The sequence below is a fragment of the Hyperolius riggenbachi genome, chromosome 4, assembly GCF_040937935.1.
Source record: "Hyperolius riggenbachi isolate aHypRig1 chromosome 4, aHypRig1.pri, whole genome shotgun sequence".
Taxonomy (NCBI): domain Eukaryota; kingdom Metazoa; phylum Chordata; class Amphibia; order Anura; family Hyperoliidae; genus Hyperolius; species Hyperolius riggenbachi.
In genome coordinates, this window is record NC_090649.1 from 491,520,143 (window position 1) to 491,544,522 (window position 24,380).

The 24,380-nt window shown below is 44.8% G+C and overlaps 1 protein-coding gene across 2 annotated transcripts in view; it reads left to right on the forward strand.

The window, feature by feature from the left end:
• Window positions 1–24,092, forward strand: part of SOCS5 (suppressor of cytokine signaling 5) — a 79,162-nt gene extending 55,070 nt beyond the window's left edge. For both annotated transcript variants that reach the window (XM_068233040.1, XM_068233039.1), the window contains one exon: window positions 22,451–24,092. In XM_068233040.1, the coding sequence (XP_068089141.1) occupies window positions 22,463–24,073 (1,611 nt within the window). In that variant the 5' untranslated portion in view covers window positions 22,451–22,462 and the 3' untranslated portion in view covers window positions 24,074–24,092. The remainder of the gene's footprint in view (window positions 1–22,450) is intronic.
• Window positions 24,093–24,380: the final 288 nt, after the last annotated feature.

The following is a 24,380-nucleotide window of genomic DNA, read 5'->3' on the forward strand; positions in this document are numbered from 1 at the left end:
TTTCAAATACAGTTGATGTGAATTTAGCCTTGGACACGTACAGAAGTATGAATATACCGTCATGTTTTGTCTCTTCTTGCTATCAAACAGCTTTACAGAAAGCATAAAGTATGGCTTTATCTAGTGACATCATTCAGAGCATCTCCAGACTGGTTTATATTTGTGACCGTTCTTATGGACGGTAGTAGATTTGCTGTTTTAGCCTATCCGGATGTAGAGTTTGAAAAATAACTTTCTATTGGGTGAAAAGCCTTGTTCTTTCAAGTTGGCCAGTCAATGGCATCTTTAGGATTCAAAACCTCCTGCTAGATGAGGTATTCATAACTGGTTATGCAACACTCAGGCCTTGTTCACATTATGTTCTGTTCACGTGTCCGTCCGTGTTGGGTGGTTTTTGACACATATTTTTTTTTTCTGATTCCCGGCGCTTGGGTGGGCGATTCGTTTTCGTGCTTAGCGGTTTTCTAAGAGGTTTTTTCCCGAGCAGTTTTGTAATTCCCTCCCTGACGCAAGTCAGGAAGTGAACTCTTTGACCCGGAAAAGAATAAACACAATGTATTCTTAAAAACGCAATCGCTACACAAATTGATTTTGTGAGCGTTTTGCTTTTCGCTTATACTTTCTACTGAGGCGGAATCTCCTCAAATTGTGCACGCACCGTTTTACTGAACGGACAGTGTATGACCCGCGCTGATACAAAGCTTCTCATAGGCATTCATTGTCCACACGGTCGGGGGGCAATTTTTAAAAATCGCCTGCGTGTAAAAAAAATCAAACGCCTGCAGTCCGAACAAGCCCTGACAATGGCTTGTTTTCCTGGAAATTGCTTGGTCAACCCCCACTATTGCCACCAGTAAGAGTTCTGCATATATTGCCCTCCATTCTCGTCATACCACCAGCGTATACAGACACATTGTCCAGCTTAAAGGGGAACTGAAAGAGGTATACAGAGACTGCCATGTTTATTTCCTTTTAAGCAATACCAGTTGCCTGGCTGTCCTGCTGATCCTCTGCCTCTAATACTTTTAGCCATAGCCCCTGAACAAGCATGCAGCAGATCAGGTGTTTCTGACATTGTCAGATATGACAAGACTAGCTGCATGCTTGTTTCTGGTGTTATTCATACTGCTGCAGAGAAATAGACCAGCAGGGCTGCCAGGCAACTGGCATTGATTAAAAGGAAATAAATATGGCAGCCTCCGTATACCTCTTACTTCAGTTCCCCTTTCATGTTCCCTTTAAAGGAAAATTGAAGTGAGAGGGATATGGAGGCTAACTTATTTCCTGTTAAACAATACCAGTTGCCCGGCAGCCCTGTTGATCTATTTGGCTGCAGTAGTGTCTGAATCACACACCGGAAACAAGCGGCTAATCAAGTTGCACTTCAGTCAGAGCACCTGATCTGCTGCATGCTTGTTCAGGGGCTATGGCTAAGGCTAAAAGTATTAGAGGCATATGATTAACTGGACCACCAGGCAACTGGCATTGTATAAAAGGAAATAAATATGGCAGCCTCCATATCCCTCTCACTTCAGGTGTCTGTTAAAGGGGCACTATGGCGAACAATTGTAAAATTTAAAGTACGCACAAACATAGACAAATAAGAACGTTTTTTCAGAGTAAAATGAGCCATAAATTACTTTTCTCCTATGTTGCTGTCACTTACAGTAGGTAGTAGAAATCTGACAGAAGTGACAGATTTTGGACTAGTCAATCTCTTCATGGGATTCTCAGCAAGGATTTTTTTTTTTTTTTTTTTTTTTACAAAGATATTCCCTAAAAAGGATTTAAACAATGATGCTTGCCAGCCTCCCTGCTCGCTACAGTTTTGTGGCAGTTGGACGGATCAACTGCCATTCACTAAAGGTGCATACACACATCAGACTATAGTCTTTGGAAAATGAAAGATCACAGACCAATCTTACCACCCTTCATGTAGTATGAGAGCCATACGCTACACAGTCTTTTCTCTGGAGCTGAACTCCACATCAGAAAAAAATCTTTGCAAGATTCTGCACACACAGATGCTGTACAGACACAAAAGATCAGTAGCTGCAAAAGATCTGTTCCTGCCAAAGATCCGTTCCTGCAAATTGCATTCAGTCTATGAGATCTGCAGATCATCATACACACCTTGTTTAACTGACATTCATCTGCAGATCAGATCCACCAGGATGGATTTTCAGATCTGCAGATGATTGTCTGATCTGCAGATGAATGTCAGTTAAACAAGGTGTGTATGATGATCTGCAGATCTCATAGACTGAATGCAATTTGCAGGAACGGATCTTTGGCAGGAACAGATCTTTTGCAGATACTGATCTTTTGTGTCTGTACAGCATCTGTGTGTGCAGAATCTTGCAAAGATTTTTTTCTGATGTGGAGTTTAGCTCCATAGAAAAGACTGTGTAGGTATGGCTCTCATACTACATGAAGGGTGGTAAGATTTCTGTCTGATGGGGAGATCAGCTCCATAGAATAGACTGTGTAGGTGTGGCTCACATACTACATGGAAGGGGGTAAGATTTCTGTCTGATGGGGAGTGCAGCTCCATAGAATAGACTGTGTAGGTGTGGCTCTCATACTACATGGACGGGGGTAAGATTTCTGTCTGATGGGGAGTGCAGCTCCATAGAATAGACTGTGTAGGTGTGGCTCTCATACTACATGGACGGGGGTAAGATTTCTGTCTGATGGGGAGTGCAGCTCCATAGAATAGACTGTGTAGGTATGGCTCTCATACTACATGGAAGGGGGTAAGATTTCTGTCTGATGGGGAGTGCAGCTCCATAGAATAGACTGTGTAGGTGTGGCTCTCATACTACATGGAGGGTGGTAAGATTTCTGTCTGATGGGGAGTGCAGCTCCATAGAATAGACTGTGTAGGTGTGGCTCTCATACTACATGGAAGGGGGTAAGATTTCTGTCTGATGGGGAGTGCAGCTCCATAGAATAGACTGTGTAGGTATGGCTCTCATACTACATGGAAGGGGGTAAGATTTCTGTCTGATGGGGAGTGCAGCTCCATAGAATAGACTGTGTAGGTGTGGCTCTCATACTACATGGAAGGGGGTAAGATGTCTGTCTGATGGGGAGTGCAGCTCCATAGAATAGACTGTGTAGGTATGGCTCTCATACTACGTGGAAGGGGGTAAGATTTCTGTCTGATGGGGAGTGCAGCTCCATAGAATAGACTGTGTAGGTATGGCTCTCATACTACATGGAAGGGGGTAAGATTTCTGTCTGATGGGGAGTGCAGCTCCATAGAATAGACTGTGTAGGTGTGGCTCTCATACTACATGGAAGGGGGTGAGATTTCTGTCTGATGGGGAGTGCAGCTCCATAGAATAGACTGTGTAGGTATGGCTCTCATACTACATGGAAGGGTGGTAAGATTTCTGTCTGATGGGGAGTGCAGCTCCATAGAATAGACTGTGTAGGTATGGCTCTCATACTACATGGAAGGGGGTAAGATTTCTGTCTGATGGGGAGTGCAGCTCCATAGCATAGACTGTAGGTGTGGCTCTCATACTACATGGAAGGGGGTAAGATTTCTGTCTGATGGGGAGTGCAGCTCCATAGAATAGACTGTGTAGGTGTGGCTCTCATACTACATGGAAGGGGGTAAGATTTCTGTCTGATGGGGAGTGCAGCTCCATAGAATAGACTGTGTAGGTGTGGCTCTCATACTACATGGAAGGGGGTAAGATTTCTGTCTGATGGGGAGTGCAGCTCCATAGAATAGACTGTGTAGGTGTGGCTCTCATACTACATGGAAGGGGGTAAGATTTCTGTCTGATGGGGAGTGCAGCTCCATAGAATAGACTGTGTAGGTGTGGCTCTCATACTACATGGACGGGGGTAAGATTTCTGTCTGATGGGGAGTGCAGCTCCATAGAATAGACTGTGTAGGTATGGCTCTCATACTACATGGAAGGGGGTAAGATTTCTGTCTGATGGGGAGTGCAGCTCCATAGAATAGACTGTGTAGGTGTGGCTCTCATACTACATGGAAGGGGGTAAGATTTCTGTCTGATGGGGAGTGCAGCTCCATAGAATAGGCTGTGTGGGTGTGGCTCTCATACTACATGGAAGGGGGTAAGTTTTCTGTCTGATGGGGAGTGCAGCTCCATAGAATAGACTGTGTAGGTATGGCTCTCATACTACATGGAAGGGGGTAAGATTTCTGTCTGATGGGGAGTGCAGCTCCATAGAATAGACTGTGTAGGTGTGGCTCTCATACTACATGAAGGGTGGTAAGATTGGTCTGTGATCTTTCATTTTCAAAAGACTATGGTCTGATGTGTGTATGGGGCCTAAGTGCTTTTAAAAATTAATAAATCCCTGATAATCCCCCATGAAGAGATGGAGTAGTCCAAAACCTGTCGCTTCTGTCAGATTTGTACTACCTACTGTAAGTGACAGCAAGATAGGAGAAAAGTAATTTATGGCTCATTTTACTCCGGAAAACACATACTTCTTATTTGTCCAGGTTTGCACATATTGTAAATGTTAAGAAAAAGAGGAAGACAAAAAAAAGACACCGAGAGCCCAATATGGTGTAGTATGCTCAGGACAATAGTGGATAATGTAATGTGAGAAGGTTATACTCACAAACAAGGGTTACCGCTGAGGCAACCACTGTGAATGCAGGTGAGGAGATTAGACCTGTCCTCACTCAGGGTTAAGAAGTCGCTCTCTGTAGATAGAAGAAAGGTAGGGGTGGGTCCCCCTTCCGAGGGTGGACACTATAATGACTTTGATGAACAGAGGCGCCAGCAGAATAAAAACAACAAACAGTAGCTCTCAGGTAGCACATATAGCGCCTCTGTGAGGCGCTATATGTGCTACCTGAGAGCTACTGTTTTGTCCCCTGTTTTATTGCCTGATGAAGCGGGCTTGGTCCTGCGAAACGCGTTGCATCTATTGGGGTACTAATAAAGTGTTTATGTCAGACAAGTAGTCTAGTCTGCTTTCGGAGGTAAGTCCACCACTGCCTCCCCAGCATATTTTAAAACTTTTAATTGTTGTTTTTATTCTGCTGGCGCCTCTGTTCATCAGTCATATTGTAGATGTTAAAATTTTTTGCCATAGGGCCCCTTTAAGTAATATGCTGAGCAACCTTTGCATGCAGCTGATATTTTAGTCTGCTGCGTCATGTATGACCTCGATGACTCCTTCCTGCTCCCTGCAAGCTGCTCGCACGCTAGAACCTACAGAACTGGATGTGGAAGTTGACTGTGTAAATACGCGATCGAGGGTAAAAATTTGAAAAATTGTGTCAATTTACACTTTGGTAAACTTTGCTACAAAAGGATTATTTACTGAACACACAATTTTCTCTTGATCAGCTAAGAGAGCTTTTCCAGTATTGCATCAGGGAGTACATTATAGTCTTCTTTCTACCTCCTTCAAAATTTGAAGTGAACCTGTAAGAAAAAAGTGACCCCAGGTGGTACTTGCCTCTGGATCCTAAATTGGCTTCCCCCATTCGCCTCCACATGTCCGTTTTTAGCGCTTGGACTCTTGAAAAGGCTTGTCATTAGCACCATCCTGCTTGGCCTTCTTCACAAAAAGCTGGATCGGGTCATCGCTGCTGCGGGTCTGCACAGAACCAATAGTGCTTTGCTATTTTCAGCAAGTGGCATGGTGCTGGTGCACAGGGAAGGCCATACTTTGCTGTCCCAGCACTGGAATGGGCTGACCTACATGGATGGGGGAAGCCTCTTTGGGATCCAGAGACTTCCCCCTCCCGAAGGATCTAATTGTGGCCTTCACAAACCTCACAGGTTTGCCTTAAAGGATACCAGAACCAAACAGTTCTGGTAACAATGATAGCTGCACTGTGTAGGGTACAAATGGCACATACCAGCCACTCCTCCTGCCCCCCTCCGTCTGCCGCCGTTCTTAGTTTATACATGCCGGTGTCCGGCGACTTGACTGAACTCTGACCTGGATATACTGCGACCTGTGTGCGCACGAGGCTCAGAAGCATGCTGACCCCCTCCGTGCTGCGTGTGCGCTCCACTAGCGTCACATGATTAGCATGGAGGAGTGGCTGGTATGTGTCATTTGTACCCTACACAGTGCAGCTATCATTGTTACCAGAACTGTTCGGTTCTGGTATCCTTTAATTTCCTTAGCGGTATGGACAAGCTCAGCTCGTCCATTACCGCCGGAGGGTGCCGCTCAGGCCCTGCTGGGCCGATTTGCACCAAATAAAAAGGCACACGCAGCCGGCACTTTGCCAGCCGCGTGTGCTACCTGATCGCCACCGCGTCAGGAGCGCCCTCTAGTTGGCTGCATGTAATAGATTTTTTATTTTTTTTTTTATTAAAAAAAAAACCCTCCCGCAGCCGCCCTGGCGATCTTAATAGAATGCCAGGGAGGTTAAGGCAGTGGTGCAAAACTCAAATACAAAGTGGGCCAAAATTGTACAATGGAACCTAGTTGCGGGCCAACCTCAATGTCTAGCGGTCACTTTATCCCTTATAGAGTTCTCTGGTGTCTAGTGGTCCTCCCTCCCCTCCAACCCCTATACAGTTCCCTGGTGTCTAGAAGCCCCCACCCTCCCCTATACAGTTCCCTGGTGTTTATTGCGTTCCCCTACCGCCCCATATGGCCTCCCTGGTGATCTAGGGCTTCACCTCCAATAGGTGAATCGATTCCCTGGTGGTCTAGTGGGCCATATATAATGCAAAGTGGGGAAACCACTTTAGGGCCAGATTTGGCCCGCGGGCCAGAGTTTCACATGTATGCTTTAAAGTGAACCTCCGGACTAAAAATCTACTCAGCAGAACTGAAAAGGCTTGGTGTTTAACAGTGTCACAGCATCAGAACTTTGTTTTTTTGTTTTTTTTACCAAAGCATCATTTTTAGCTGCATTTTTAGCTAAGCTCCACCCATCAAAGAAAAAAAGCGCAGGCTTTATTTCCCTGATGCTGTGCAGAGCATGATGGGATTTCCTATGTTGTTGTTCACGTTGCCTAGCAACTGGGAGGGGTGATCAGGACACAGGACAGTTGAACTGTGTCTCGTGCTCCCTGTCACCTCCTTTAAACCAAAAAGATGGCTGCCCTCATGAAATCAAACATTTGCCTGTCCTTTCAAACAGTGTGGGTAAGATATTATATTTCCTATCTATATTTTAATTACCATAACTAATGTAACTTAATGACAGTATGTTTAGGCTGAAGTTCCTCTTTAAGGTGAGCCTCTCAAATAAGTAAAACTTTCTGCACAAATGCATCCATCTGAAACATGGCTTCTCGCTGACAATGTCACACTCATGATGTCTCTTAACTTGCATAGATTTTGATCCCTCTTTCAATTTGATGGTTCATAAATGCTTAACGTGGGCACAACTGAACTTGTGATTTTGGGAAGGGCAGGAGATTCAGCCAGAAATATTACAGTAATGGCAGTTATTGCAGTCCTCTCCATGCGTCCACTGCGTAGGAGTTACCCTTCTCTCTGCTATATCTTTAGTAGTGCGCCCCCCCCCCCCTCCTCCTGGATTCAGCCTGTGTGGAGGGTTCACTAGACACCAGGGCCACTATTCAGTTGAAGTGGACCTAGAATCAGAACTTCCTCTCTGCTCTAAAAGATAAGCAACAGAATATCAACCTTTTAAAGAAAAACAATTCTTTGTTACATCTGATAAAATCCTGCAATAAATCTGCCGGGTCTACTTCCTGCTTTTATGGAAGCAGACATAGGGCTCGATTCACAAAGCGGTGCTAACCCAGTAAAAGACTTTAGGCGTGATAACCATTGCACCACGCTGGTGAAAAGCCAGTTTAGGCGTGATAAATTTTGGCATGATAAGTTTAGATTGCACGCAAAGTCCCGCACGCAAAGCAGCGCCATTAAACTCTATGCAAAGTGCACCAGACTTTGCTAGCGCAAAACTTTTGATCAGCTGTGCACTGCGGTGCTAACCCAGTTGGTGCTTAAACTTATCACGCCTAAACTTATCACGCCTAAACTGTTTGCAAGAGTTCAGGTCCTCTTTAACCTTTTCTTCTAAGTTTTTTTTTTTTTTTTCTCCTGAGTGATCTTTTCACACCTTGTCAATTAAAGGGCCCAGAAATGCTGTATGGGGAGCAGGGGTGGGACCATCAGACACCAGGTGATGTTTTTTATGGGGAAGGAGGGGAACTGCTTGCTAGACAACAGGTAACACATGGTGGAGGACCACTGGACACCAGGGAGTGCTATATGGGGAAGGGAAAGGTGATAACCAGAGACTCAATATGGGATGAAAATGATAAAAGTATCGGCCTGGCTTTGTACCCTAGGTTTATACTCGAGTCAAACTATTTTACTGGAGTCTGAAGGGAATATGAAGTGCCTTGGTTTATACGCTGACCGGTTTATATGAGTATATACAGTAATATATGCACTGCCTCCTGTGGTCTTCTATTATTGCCTTATATGATGCCATCATCTTGTGTAGCACTGTACAAAAGAATTACAAGACACGGGTGCATAAGCAAGCAAGTGCAAAACAAGTAGGACATACAGTATACTGCAAATTATTCTCTGATAAATATATATCAGTTGCATGAAACGGTAGGGCCTTACCGATGTGAGCTTACAGCCTAACTCTGATCTGCAAACCTGGCTCTCCAGCTGTTAAGGAACTACAAGTCTCACAATGCATTGCAGGAGTCATGATTCATAAAGGCAAATGCATTGTGGGACTTGTAGTTTTTTAACAGCTGGAGAGCCAAGTTGCAGATACACTGTTCGTTTTGAGCCGTGTATCGAGCCGCACTATAGATTGCGGTACGTCCCCGCGCGTGGCCAGATAGATTCCCGCTCGTCCCCGCGAGCAGTTCTTTATCTTCTCTCCGTTTCTGACCATTGTCCTGCCCGCAGTATTGAGTGGGGAATCGATTCGCGTGGGCAGGTCGGAAATTATCAGCGCATACCATCAACGCTCTGTTACACTGTTCAAAACGAACAGTGTATCCCCAGCATAAGTGGTTAACTAACAAAATTGGAGTTCACCTTTCCTTGTACAGAATACATGAGAAATGTTGGTGTATGCCCTCATCACATCCCACAGAGATTACTGCAACTCTTCTGTGTGGCTACCAGGTCCATCTGGAGCTCATAATTTGTCTCTCTTCTGCTTTGTCTAATGCTGTTCCCTAGTCCTCTGGCTGTCATTCACACAAAGCATTCAGTACCAGCTTCTCTTACCTATAGAGCTCTCAATACTTAAAGAGAATCTGTATTGTTAAAATCGCACAAAAGTAAACATACCAGTGCGTTAGGGGACATCTCCTATTACCCTCTGACACAATTTCGCCGCTACTCGCCGCATTAAAAGTGGTTAAAAACTGTTTTAAAAAGTTTGTTTATAAACAAACAAAATGGCCACCAAAACAGGAAGTAGGTTGATGTACAGTATGTCCACACATAGAAAATACATCCATACACAAGCAGGCTGTATACAGCATTCCTTTTGAATCTCAAGAGCTCATTTGTGTGTTTCCTTCCCCCTGCAGTTCTTATGCACTGAAGTTTCAGGCTGCTCTTTTCTTCCTGCAAACAGCTTTGCCCTTGTCTATAATTCCTTAGTATGTGAAAGCCCAGCCAGCTCAGAGGACGATGTATCTAGCTTGTAAAAGAGAAGAGAGAAGCTGCCCTAATCTAAATAATACACAGGCAGTGTGCATAAAGGGGCCTGGAAGGGGGAGTTCATAGCAGAACCACAACACTGAAGAACTTGGCAGCCTTCCAGACACAGGCCGACAAGTCTGACAGGGGAAAGATACATTGATTTATTACAGAGACTGTGATAGTAGAACGTGCTGCAGTAAGCCAGAACACATTAGAATAGCTTTTGGAACTTGTAGGATGATAAACAGGATGCAATTTTTGTTACGGAGTCTCTTTAAGACCCTTCATACATTGCTGAAATAATCCGCAGATACAACCCAGAGGCGCTTAACTTGAATCCTTGTGCAGATCGCTTGATACTCCTCCCTGTATTGCCTGATGAAGCGGGATTGAGCCTGCGAAACGCGCTGCAATTTTTTGGGAGTTTCTAATAAATGTGTTTGACTGTCTGAATCGCAGTCGTTGTCGTGTCTGCTTGAGGGAGGTAAGACCACCACTTCCTCCATTTTTGCCAATTAAGTTGGTTTTTAAGCTAATTTAATCTAATTTTATACTTTTGGCGCCTCTGTTCATTGTATACAATTTGGAGTCCACCCTGGGTGGAGGGTTGCTACCCTTTTTTCCTGTCTACAGAGAGCGACTTCTTAATCCCGAGTGGGGTCAGGCTAATCTTCCCCACCTGCCTTTACAGTGGTTGCCTAATGGTGACCCTGACTTGTGAGTATCTAGCAATACAAACTTATTGCCACCTTGTCCAGTACGAATTACACTATTGGGGCTCTTGGTGTTCCCTGTTTTTAGCAGATACAACCCAAAATGTAATCTCTGCTCGAAAAATAAATTCAGCTCTTTCCTCGGTTGCTGTAGTCCTCTTCTTCATCTCTCTCTAGTCCTCTTCACGTTCACTCTAGTCCAGGGATCAGGAACCTTTTTGGCTGAAAGAGCCCTAAACGCCACATATTTTAAAATGCAATTCTGTGAGAGCCATACAATGTTTCAATTTAGGACAGTGCGCATGCGCAGCAGAGGACTCGCGTCCCTGTTGTCATGGTGATGTGTATACAGTTGATCTGCCGGACAGCAGCAGTGTCACACGTTTTTCAGTTTCTCTTGGGTTTCAGCAAAAGCAGCAATTTCCCAGAGAGCCAGACAGGAGAAATACCGACTAACAGCTTGTATTATTAGCTAGCTGACTTGGGGGTTTATTCACTTTGTAAGACAAGATCCCCGCACTTTGGCCCAATCAAGTGACAGGCCACCTATTGGGCCAATCAAAGTGCAGGGATCTTGTCCTACAAAGTCACTGGACCTGACAGGATCCAGGGTAGGACAATTGGAGCTGCCGTTAGTTTTGGGAGTACAGGTACAGGGGTTGGACAAAATAATGAAAACGCCTTGAAAATCAACAAAAAATATTCTAATCTGGTGTAGGTCCACCTTTTGCGGCAGTTACAGCCTCAATTCTCCGAGGTATAGATTCATACAAATTGTGAATTGTTTCCAAAGGAGAATTTTAGCCCATTCTTCAGTTAGAACGCCCTCCAGTTCTTTAGAGACAATGGCGGCGGAAATAGACTTCTTACTTGAATTTCTAACGACCATAAATGCTCAATATTGAGGTCTGGGGATTGTGGTGGCCAGATGAGATACTTCACTTCATTAGACTGTTCCTTGTGCCATTCTTTAAAGAGAAGAATGTTATCTGCATACAGAGGCTGGATCTGCCTATACAGCCCAGCCTCTGTTGCTATCCCAAACCCCCCTAAGGTCCCCCTGCACTCTGCAATCCCTCATAAATCACAGCCATGCTGTGAGGCTGTGTTTACATCTGTAGTGTCAGTCTGAGCTGCTCCCCCGCCTCCTGCATAGCTCCGGTCCCTGCCCCCGTCCCTTCCCTCCAATCAGCAGGGAGGGAAGGGATGCAGGCGGGGACCGGAGTTCTGCAGGAGGCGGGGAGAGCAGCAGACTGACACTATAGAGATAAACACAGCCAGCTCTGACAAGCTGTTTGTCAGCAGCGTGGCTGTGATTTATGAGGGATTGCAGAGTGCAGGGGGACCTTAGGGGGGTTTGGGATAGCAACAGAGGCTGGGCTGTATAGGCAGATCCAGCCTCTGTATGCAGATAATAATCTTCAAACCCACCTCGGGTTCTCTTTAACAATTCTAGCTGTATGGATTGAGCACCAACAATTTGGCCTCTTTGAAAGTCTGAGAGATCTGCCATTTTTATAAATTATAACCAACTTTTGTTTAAATATCTGTAAAAAAATTTAATTAAACATATCAAATAACAACAAAATAAAAAATTAACATATGTCAAGTTTTGATTGCTTAAAACATCAAAGATTATATTGCCAAAATGTTAGGCGTTTCCATTATTTTGTCCACCCCCTGTACCCCCTGTAAGCTACAGCAGTGCCTACACTGAAAATGTTACTTGCGCTGCCACACTAAGCTGTGCTGCTTGAGCCGTGTAACTTAGTGAAGCAACCCCTACTGATTGGTATGTGAGCCAGATGTAGCCATCAAAAGAGGCACATCTGTCTCCTGAGCCATAGGTTCCCTACTTCTGCTCTAGTCCTCTCATCTAATCGACTTCCTATTTGCTCTAGGCCTCTCTTCCCACTCCTGTGTCCAGTCCTGAAACTGACTTTAGCCATATGTATGGCACTTGCCATTGCCTCAAGATCGCTTCCTCCAAACTCTCCAGGCATGCGTTCTTATCTGGCCTGTGACCTTAATCTACATACTGTTGCAGCTCCATCTCATTTTCTGCTTTCTAGCCAGGGCACTTCAGTTCACCAGGTTCACCTCTTGGTCACCCCTTTAATTACCATAAGCTTGTTTGGGCAGGTCAACCCCTCTGACTGTATCACTGAAATTGCACAAGCTGCTTTTCCACGTGCGGGTGCATAAAAAGTGTTTTAATGAGGAAGGTTTCAGTTTGTGTTATATAAATTTATCCTTTTATTTCAGTTATTGCAATAAATCTTTTAGCAGTAATTTTACTTGCATGTATTGTGCTTAACACCTTGCTGAATACAGCTTTGTCTGTCTTTAGAAACTGAGAACCATGGCATGAGTCCTAACTAGAGGTTCAACATTTTTTTGGGTTGTTTTTCTTAAGACCGCTTTTTGTGGAAATGAAAAGTAGCAGAGAGCATATTTTTATTTTTATTTATTTTTGTTTTGTCCTGACCACTTGAACGCAGTGTGAACCCCTCCTAAAGACCAGTCCATTTTTACAGAAATGGGCCACTGCAGCTTTTAAGGCCAAGCTGTAGGGCTGCACAACTCGGCACACAAGTGACCCCCCTCCCCCTTCTCCCCACCAACAGAGCTCTCTGTTAGTGGGGTCTACTAGCTCCCCAATTTATTTATTTTTTTAATCAATTTTTTTTTTTTTTTAATAAAGGCGCTTTTGTTTACATTTTTATCCCCCTCCCTCCCCCCCGCCGGCCAATCAGCGTGATCGGCTGTCATAGGCTTCCACCTATGACAGCGGATCACTTTCGGATCACCGAAGGGGACAGCCGTGTCACACGGCTGTCCCCAGTACAGCACTGCTATAGATTGCATCGCTGTACACCCTACATAGACGGCGATTTCGCTGTCTACCAGTCGCTGCTGGGAGACTGAAAGCGGAGCCCCGCCTTCCAAGCAGGGGATGCGGGCGCAACCTGCGCACGCTCTCCTGCTAGCCCCATTGAAGGCTGTTTACGCCAATTGGCGTGGAGCGGTTCTGGGGCTGCTGCCGCGTTCATGCCAATTGGGGTGGAGCGGACTGCAAGTAGTTAAAAGTGAACCAGAGACTAAGCACCCTCATGTATTTTACCATGTATATCAGTGGCAACATTAGAGAAAACGCCTACCCTGCTCTCTATTTCATTCTTCACTGTTCAACTTGCTTCTTATCAGCCATGATAAAATCCCCGACTGAGCATTCAGTCTGGCTTTGCTCAGGAATCATTATAGCGGAGTCATTCTAGCAGAGCCAGAAGGGGCAGGCTTGGGCTTGAAAAGACATCAGAGAAGACACTCTGCTATGATTCCTGAGCAAAGCCAGACTGAATACTCAGTGGGGGATTTTATCAGGGCTGATAACAAGCAGTCTGAGCAGTGAAGAATGCAACAGAGAGCAGGGTAGGTGTTTTCTCCAATGTTCCCACTGATATATATGGTAAAATACACGAGGGTGCTTCGTCTGTGGTTCACTTTAAGCCTCAATGCCGGTTCATAACTATTGTCGGCTGAGGCTGGCGATTGACCACTTCAAACGATATGGAGAAGGTTCCTTAATGGTAACCTCCAAATAGCTATACAATGAGAGAAACCAGGAGCCCAATGGTGCAGTTTCGTTAGACAAGGTGTAGTAAGCACACGTGTAAGAAGTATACTTACAAAGGTGGGTGGCAGCCACTGTCAGAGCCTACAGGAAAACTAATGTCCCCGCTCGGTGTTCCAGGTCGGTCTGATGCAGATGCTGGTGGGCCGCCCTCCTGGAGGTGGTCCTGAGGACCCCAAAGGGGTATAGACTGGATACACAAACACTGGTGGAAGTGCCCTGAACGATATAAGCTGGTGGCTGTGATGTTAGTGAGAGGTGTATCGTCTTACCTTCTCAGAAGAACAAACTATAGATAATGAAAAAGATAAATCTATTGAAGCACCTAAGAACACGTTTCACAGTTCTCATCCTGCTTCCTCGGGTCAATAACGAGTGTCTGTGAACGTTTGGTCACGAGCCTGGGCGCCTAAAGGTGGCAACAAACGGTACAATTGCTACCGAAAAATCGTTCGAGCGATCATAAATTCTGATCGGATTGGTTGTAAATAATCTGATGTGCACAATCGATAATGAACGATTATAAAAACAATCGTACGATTGAATTTTCGTCGAACCAAAATTTGGATTTTCTTGTTGGTCGTGATAGATCGGAAGCAATGATTGGTTAGTTGATGGTGTAGTGAACGATTTTTCGTCCGATCAGAATTTCTGATCGCTCTAATGATTTTTCGCTAGAAATTGGACCGTTAGTGGCCAGCTTAAGATTCTAAAGGTGGCCACTAACGATCCAATCTTTTTCATCCAATCTTACCATTTCTATGTAATATGAGACCTGCCTACAGTAAATATTCAATATTCCCTCACTTTACTCTTCTACTATATAGATTTGGTAAGATTGGATGAAAAAGATCGGATCATTAGTGGTCACCTTAAGAACTTAGGCGCCCAGCCTCGGGATTGTGGTGGAGTGGTTCTTTAAATTGTGCTATCCTGTAGTCCTGCAACATTCTAAATCTTTAGCTCTCAGTGCACATGTCGTATGTAAGAGCAGGAATGTGAATGAAAGGCAGTCCTTTCTGCAGGAGGTCGTCTGTCTGCTTGAGCATTCATGCATTTAGTAGGATATATATACACTATTCTGCATAACCAGATGTGATGTAAGCTCATCAGTGGAAATATGCAGTTTGCAGCCAACAGACACAAGGAGCAGAACATTTGCGTTGCGAATGGCGATAACCGCGATTCTAAGCTGCTCTGAGCCAATGTAATCCAGCAGGGCAAGCAGCAGTCTGTTCCTCTAGTGTTGCTTTTGGAAAGTGTAAAAACCAAAAGTAGTCTTTTCCGACGTAAGTGTAAATGCTTTACGTTTCTGGCAGCCCTTAGTTTCCAGCTATTTAAACTTTCTCCTTATTTTAGGTTTACTTTACAAATTGGGAATCTGCCAGTTACCCATGGCCTTTTCACTCGAGTACCGATCTGCAAAATGGCCAGATCGTAAGCTAGCCATGAATAAGTAATAACCCAATTTTAAAGGGGAACTTCAGCCTAAACAAACATACTGTCGTTAAGTTACATTAGTTGTGTTAATTAGAATAAATAGGTAATCTCTTACCCACCCTGTTTTAAAAGAACAGGCAAATGTTTGTGATTCATGGGGGCAGCCATCTTTTTGGTTGAAAGTAGGTAACAGGGAGCATGAGACACAGTTCCAACTGTCCTGTGTCCTGATAACCCCTCCCAGCTGCACACGCTAGGCTTCAAATGTCAAATTCAAAATGTACAAAAAAAAATTGCACCAAAACAGAACGAGAACAACATCATCAGAAATCCCATCATGCTTTGCACAGCACAAGAGGAAAACTGCCCGGGCAGTTTTCTTCTGTGCGGCTAAAAATGAGGCTTGGATAAGAGAAACAAAGTTCTGATGCTGTGAAACTGTTAAAGAAACACCAGGCCTTTTCAGTGCTGCTGAGTCGATTTTTAGTCTGGAGGTTCACTTTAAAAGAAAAACATTTGTGTATGTAGTTAGTTAGATAGGTGTGTGCATGTATATTTATTATATACAGTCAGGTCCATAAATATTGGGACATCAACACAATTCTAAAATTTTTGGATCTGTACATAACCACAATGGATTTGAAATGAAACGAACATGATGTGCTTTAACTGCAGACTGCCAGCTTTAATTTGAGGGTACTTGCATCCAAATCAGGTGACCGGTGTAGTAGGAATTACAGCAGTTTGCATATGTGCCTCCCATTTGTTAAGGGACCAAAAGTAATGGAACAGAATAATAATCATACATCTAACTTTCACTTTTTAACAGTTGGTTGCAAATCCTTTGCAGTAAATTACAACCTGAAGTCTGGAAGGCATAGACATCACCAGACGCTGGCATTCATCCCTGGTGATGCTCTGCCAGGCCTCTCCTGCTACTGTCTTCAGTTCCTGCTTGTTCTTGTGGCATTTTCCCTTCAGTTTTGTCTTCAAGTGGAATACATGCTCAATCGGATTCAGGTCAGGTGACTGACTTGGCCAATGCATAACCTTCCACTTCTTTCCCTTCAAATACTCTTCGGTTGCTTTTGCAGTGTGCTTTGGGTAATTTTTCCATCTGTACTGTGAAGCGCCGTCCAATCAGTTCTGAAGCATTTGGCTGAATATGAGCAGATAATATTGACCGACACGCTTCTGAATTCATCCTGCTGCTTTCGTCAAAGTCAGCAATCAAGAGAAGACTTCACCAGAGTAAATACGGAGGGTTCACCATTGGTGAGCCTCAAAAAACAGGAAGGCCAGATAAGTTTGCCAAACGACCTCTAAAAAGCCTTCACAGTTCTGGAACAACATCCTATGGACAGAAGAGACCAAAATTAATTTGTACCAGGGTGCTAGGAAGAGAATAGTATGGAGAAGGAAAGAAACTGCTCATGATCCTAAGCATACCACCTCATCAGTGTAGCATGGCAGTGGTAATGTCATGGCGTGGGCATGTATGGCTGCTAATAGAACTGGTTCTCTTGTATTTATCGATGATGTGACTGCTGACAAAAGCAGCAGGATGAATTTAGAAGTGTTTCGGGCAATATTATCTCATAATCAGCCAAATGCTTCAGAACTCATTGGAAGGCGCTTTAAAGTACAGATGGACAATAACCCAAAGCACACTGCAAAAGCATCCAAAGAGTTTTTTTGAAGGGAAAGAAATGGAATGTTATGTAATGGCCAATCACCTGACCTCAATCTGACTGAGCATGCATTTTACTTGCTAGAGACACAACTGAAGGGAAAATGTCACAAGAACAAGCAGGAACTGAAGACGGTTGCAGGAGAGGCCTGGCAGAGCATCACCAGGGATGAATCCCAGCGTCTAGTGATGTCTATGCCTTCCAGACTTCAGGCTGTCATTGACTGCCAAATATTTGCAACCAGGTAGCTCATTTGATTTCCAATCCAAAAATTGCCTGATTCTCACATTACCAATGATACACATGGCATGCTCTGTGAATGTTCGTTTTCTGAATCCACTAACCTTTCTTTGCCTAAAGAAGTTCAAATTTTATGCAAAATCCAGATTAAGCAGGCCAGGTTCTATTCAGTTATGTTTTTTCATTGATATTAAAGTGAACCTCCGGACTAAAAATCGACTCAGCAGCACTGAAAAGGCTTTGTGTTTCTTTAACAGTTTCACAGCATCAGAACTTTGTTTCTCTTATACAAGCCTCATTTTTAGCTGCATAGAAGAAAACTGCCCGGGCTTTTTTCCCCTGATGCTGTGCAAAGCATGATGGGATTTCTGATGTTGTTCTCGTTCTGCTGTTATGGTGCAATTTTTTTTTTTTTTTTTTTTTTACATTTTCAATTTGACATTTGAAGCCTAGCGTGAGCAGCTGGGAGGGGTAATCAGGACACAGGACAGTTGGAACTGTGTCTCCTGCTCCTTGTCACCTCCTTCCAACCAAAAAGATGGCTGTCCCCATGACAAAGATGGCAGCCCCCATGAATCACAAACATTTGCCTGTTCTTTTAAAACCGGGTGGGTAAGAGATTATATTACCTATCCTAATTAACATAACTAATGTAACTTGATGACAGTATGTTTGTTTAGGCTAAAGTTCCCCTTTAAGGGCTTACATTGATCGAAAGATAGATCCACAATGTTGGGTTTTTAGTCCGTCGTGAAATTGGTCATATCCATTATAAGATCTATAGAAAACCACAATTAACTAATTGATAATCTAAGCATATGTCCAGTTTAAAGAGACTGTACTGAAAAAAAATCGTCCCCTGGGGGTACTCACCTCGGGAGGGGAAAGCCTCAGGATCCTAATGAGGCTTCCCCCTGCCCTGTAGCTGTAGGAAATCCAGCGCTGGCTCCCCCCGAAGCGTCCCGCAATCCTCCCTCGATAAGGCTGACAAGGCTTGCTATATTTACCTTCCCTGGCTCCAGCGGGTGGCGCTGTTGCGGCTCTCAGCATGGAAATAGCCGATCTCTACGCAGGTGCAGTAGAGCGGCCCAACAGCGATCGGCTATTTCCGCCTATCTCTGAGCGGAGAGCCGATACTGCGCCTGCGCTGGAGCTGGAAGGTAAATATTTACATCCCTGCTGCTCGGAGGGGCACAGCGAGACCGCCGTGGGACACAGGAGGACGGGGGAAGCCTCAATAGGATCCGGAGTAGTTACAGGTTTTCTTTAACCCACAAAATCGTAATTACAATCAGAATTTTAATTGCGAATTTTTTTTCGAAAATTCACTGAAGCGATATTGTTGGTCTGGCTTTAGAGACAATTGGCCAGTGGAGAGAGAGCTCAGCGAGGAAGGAATAGGATCAAGCTCTGGCTATAGTTTGCGTTGATACAAATATAATATAAGCAATATCACAGGAAATACAACTGATATTGAAAGCAGACCTGGAGCAGCACTTATAAAGTCATGACAGGTTTGCTTTCCCCCCCCCCCAGAATTCGGGCACAGGTTCTCTTGCAGTGCTGGGATACTCCTCCAGGAATGGGCCGGCCTTGCTGCAGCTGTTTGATTTCAGGTTTAACAATGCACAATACAAAGTTCATCTGACTGCGGGATTATGTAATAGTCCTTTGCATGTTTGCAGAGCTCTCGCACGTTGGCACGCTGCAGCTGGTTTCTTTTCTGCCGTAGCCAATATTATTATTATATTGTGTCTTAGATTTTACATTGAGGTGGAGGCTGTTGATGATTTTGTATTTCTCACGGACTACTTCTGCATGCAAAACTGACGGCCAGTCGCGGGCACATCCCCATGACCTTAAAGGAAACTTGTTCCTACTTGTCACTAGCTGAAAGAAGCTTAAAGTGGACCTGAACTCTTGCACAGGACAGAAGGAAAACAGAGAAATGCACCCTGTATGTATTTAGAGAGTTTAGCCTGTCTAATCCCCCCTCATCTGTGACTAAGCTCAAATTGTGATCTCTCAGCTGTGTCAGCGGACTGCCATGGCAGAAATCTCATTTGTAAACACAGGATGGTAATGTCTGCTTCCATAAACGCAGGGAGTAGACTTATTGCAGGATTTGTATCCACTTTAACAAAGTAATAATCTTTTATGCTGTTGCTTATCTTGTAGGGCCCATTTCCACTAGCGTGGAAACCGGGCCAAATCCGCAGTGTTAGACGGCGTCCGAAATCGCTTGCCCTAGCAATTCAGCTGCCATAGCCATCAATTTTTATGCGGGAGGCTGCAAATCTCATAGCTGTGCATGGCTTCTGGGATTCGTGTGTGTGTGTGTGTGTGTGTGTGTGTGTGTGTGTGTGTGTGTGTGTGTGTGTGTGTGTGTGTGTGTGTGTGTGTGTGTGTGTGTGTGTGTGTGTGTGTGTGTGTGTGTGTACCCGCAGACCCGGGCGGCTAGTGGATACTGGGGACTAAGAGGAATTTCTGAGTTCAGGTCCACTTTAAAGTGGAAAAATGTGTCAGCTGCCATTCGCCGACACCCCCCACCCCCAAAAGAACAGAGATATTGCTTGCCTTGCAGATCCGAAGTATGCAGAAACCGAAGCGTCTGTATATGTTTTTGCAGACATCCCTACCCTTCTCTCTCCCAGCATGCACCTGAATCGGAAGCTTCCTGTAGGCATAACCATGTGACCACAGTCCGGAAGAATGAAAGTAAATGGACATATTGCTTCCCCCCCCCCCCCCTAACATGCACCTATCTGGTGGGGGGGTTCACTTTTCCAGCTCAAATTGCCCTTTTGTGATTCTTCGCCGATTAGCTGTCGATTAAGTTATTCAGTGTTTCCAAAATTCTCCTGGTCGATTTTGGAAATTTGCACTGACTAATTTCGGGTGTTCATGTAACAGGAATAAGGACATGCAATGGGTAGATTCACACTTGTTTTAAAGGAATCCGTGGCGCTTTCTTCTTTTTTTTTTTATTTGCCCTGATCTACAACTGAGCCACGGGATACCAATGTTAAAAATAGCAGCCTTCTTCACTCACACACAAAAAGGCCTGGTGCACACACAAAACCACTAGCAGATCCGCAAAATGCTAGCATATTTTGAAACGCTTTTTTCTTTTTCTGTAGCGTTTCAGCTAGCATTTTGTGGTTTTGTGTAGCGGTTTTGGTGTAGTAGATTTCATGTATTGTTACAGTAAAGCTGTTACTGAACAGCTACTGTAACAAAAACCGCCTGGCAAACCGCTCTGAAGTGCCATTTTTCAGAGCGGTTTGCATTTTTCCGGCTACCTGGGGTTCTCTTTGGACAACAGTTGAACACAAAAGGCAAGGCCATGTCTGGCTACATATCCGTAAGCAGTGGCTGCATGGTATAATGGTGAAGGGCTCTGCCTCTGACACAGGAGACCAGGGTTTGAATCTAGTCTCTCTGTTCAGTAAGCCAGCACCTATTCAGTAGGAGACCTTAGGCAAGTCTTCCTAACACTGCTACTGCCTATAGAGTGTGCCCTAGTGGCTGCAGCTCTGGTGCTTTGAGTCTGCCAGGAGAAAAGTGTGATATAAATGTTGTTTATCTTGTCTAATTTTTCTCTTGCATTGAGCATAAATGGTACATGCTAGGCTAGTTTCAGCTACTTTCAGCTAGTAGTGTTGGTGGTATAATGGATATGTTAGTTACCTACCATACACTGAGACCTGGGTTCAAATCCCAGTCACGGTATGTAAGCTGGTTTTTGAAATACTGGAATTCCCTGGCAGATGAGACCCTCCTCCCTCCGGTAGGAGGGAATAGGTAGGAGGGTAGTTTTCTTCTGTAAAAATTGCGCAAAAGGTGGATCAGATCATCACCAGGCCGCCTCCGAATGGCTTCCAATCAGAAGTGCGCTGAGCCCCCCCCCAGGAACTACAAACGCACCTCGAACCCAAACAGAAGCTCTGCATATACACCAAAAGCAAGGCTGTTAAGTGGGAGCAGCTGGCCAAAAATGAATTACATTAGTACATAGCAAGGAAATGAGCAGCGCTACTTAAAAACAGGCTAGTTCCTACCTGCAAAAGAGTGCAAGCCCCACTTGTGGGGTCGAATACACACCGAGCATACACATGACCTGTCTACCACTGGAGGATGTTGGTTTCCTGTAACAGCTTGCATGCAACCTATTAAGTACTCGTCCCTCCCACTGCGAAGAAGTCAATCCTCCATGGGAGGGGACCTAATACAGGAAACAAACATCCTCCAGTGGTAGACAGGTCATGTGTATATGCTAGGTGTGTATTTTATCCCACAAGTGGGGCTTGCACTCTTTTGCAGGTAGGCACTTGTCTGTTTTTAAGTAGTTTTCTTCTGTGCAGCTAAACATGAGGCTTGTATAAGAGAAACAAAGTTCTGATGCTGTGAAACTGTTAAAGAAACACACAGCCTTTTCAGTGCTGCCGAGTAGATTTTTAGTCTGGAGGTTCATTTTAAAGTGAACCAGAGACGAAGCCCCCTTATGTATTTTACCATATATAATAGTGGGAACATTAGAGAAAACACCTACCCTGCTCTCTGCTTCATCCTTCACTGCTCAGCCTGCTTGTTATCAGCCCTGATAAATTCCCTGACTGAGCATTGTCTGGCTTTGCTCAGGAATCATTATAGCGAAGTCTGTCTTCTCTGATGTCTTTTCAAGCCCAGACCTGCCCCCTTCTGGCTCTGCTATGACTCAGCTATAATGATTCCTGAGCAAAGCCAGACTGAATGCTCAGTCAGGGATTTTATCAGGGCTGATAAGAAGTAGGCTGAGCAATGAAGGATGAAACGGAGAGCAGGGTAGGTGTTTTCTCGAATGTTCCCACTGATATGTATAGTAAAATACATGAGGGTGTTTCATCTCTGGTTCACTTTAAGGTTATGAACTGCAAATGCTATGTTATTGAAAGATGCTTCAAGTTTTTTTTAATTTTTATACTTTCAGAATAGGATTACTTTATCTCGGTGCTACATTTTTTTTTTTTCTTATGAAATATTTTCTCCTTCTAATTGCCAATCTTGCTTTTTGTTTTTTCTTCCTCCATGATCCTTATACTCTCTCTCTTTATTTGCAGGTCAGCTGATCAATGGATAAAGTTGGCAAAATGTGGAACACAATTAAATACCGATGCCAGAACCTCTTTAGCCACGAAGATGACGGGAACCAGAACGACATGGTGGACCTTAACGCAAACCGGTGTTCTAGCGGCGGGGATAAGCCAGAGGGATCCGCTGGTCCGGCCTCTGTCCAGTCAGCCAGTCCCTTTCACCGAACCCTTTCCTCTGAACTCCCTCTGAGTCCTTGCAGTAGCTCCAGCAGGAGGAACCCGAACTGTGTGTCTGAAATGCCACAGCTAGTGGAAATCAGTATTGAAAAGGACAATGACCTCGGTCTGAGCACAGGAGCCCGCTTGGCTCGCAGAGACTCCTATACTCGCCACGCTCCTTGGGGGGGCAAAAAGAAGCACTCTTGCTCCACCAAAACTCAGAACTCTATTGAGGCTGATAAAAAAATAAGTAGACAAAGGAGCGGGCTTCAGAGAAGAGAGAGACGCCACATGGTGGGGTCGGTTCACGATATGGAGATGGTTTCAAGCAGGGCTATAGGGAGTCGGAGCTTACGACAGAGGCTGAATGAGACTGTAGGGTTGTGTTTTCCCATTAGAGCATACAACAGGCAGTCCAAGCCACTCTTCACTACTAAGAGAAAGATTCATCTCTCGGAGCTAATGCTTGAAAAATGTCCCTTTCCTGCCGGGTCGGATCTGGCCCAGAAGTGGCACCTTATTAAACAGCATACCGCGCCCGTTAGCCCTCAGTCAAACATGCTGGACACTATCGAGCAGTCTCTTTCTGCCGAGGATGAAGAGGACAGACTGCGGGAAAGGCGTAGGCTCAGCATCGAGGAAGGCGTCGACCCGCCACCAAATGCCCAGATCCACACCTTCGAAGCTACGGCACAAGTCAACCCTGTATATAAGCTTGGACCAAAACTTGCTCCCGGTATGGCCGACCTGCCTGGGGACAACGGTGCAGCCGCACAAGGCGGGTGCGAGTCTGAAGAAGACGGCACGACGCTCTGCCTGCAGTCCCGCCGACAGAAGCAGCGCCAGTTCTCGGGAGACAGTCATATGCAAACCAGTAGGCAGGGAGCCTGGAAAGTTCACACCCAGATCGATTATATCCACTGCCTGGTGCCGGATCTGGTGGAGATTACAAGCAACCCATGTTACTGGGGAGTGATGGATCGCTACGAGGCAGAGGCCTTACTGGAAGGCCGGCCAGAGGGCACCTTTTTGCTCAGGGATTCCGCACAAGAGGACTACCTATTCTCAGTGAGCTTCCGTCGCTACAACCGATCTCTGCACGCTCGCATTGAGCAGTGGAATCACAACTTCAGCTTCGACGCTCATGACCCCTGCGTGTTTCACTCCTCCACGGTTACCGGACTCCTAGAACACTACAAAGACCCCAGCTCTTGCATGTTTTTCGAGCCCTTGCTGACGGTACCTTTAAACCGAACTTTCCCGTTTAGCTTGCAGTACATATGCAGGTCGGTCATTTGCAAGTCTACCACCTACGACGGCATTGATTTTCTTCCATTGCCATCCATGTTACAAGACTTTCTGAAAGAATATCACTATAAGCAAAAGGTCAGAGTGCGGTGGCTAGAGAGGGAGCCCATTAAGTCAAAATAATAATAAAAAAGCAACATTTCTTATTGTCCTGTCTCTAACTTCCAAATTATCACCTCATAGACTTAAAGATATGCTCAGTGTGTGTCCGTTCTATACAAAAGCACATGTACCTGTATTTAGAAAATTAATCTTTGGGGCCCATTTATAAAGATCGTAGGTGAGATGAATAGCCTATCTTGTCTAGTTAAAGCGATAAGTTTGGTTACTTCCCATTTGTAGAAGTGTACACTCTGTTGAGTTTACCAAATTGGAGAAAATTTTGTTTGAAATAACTGCTAATTGATGGCAAATTTATGCTGCACTTTAT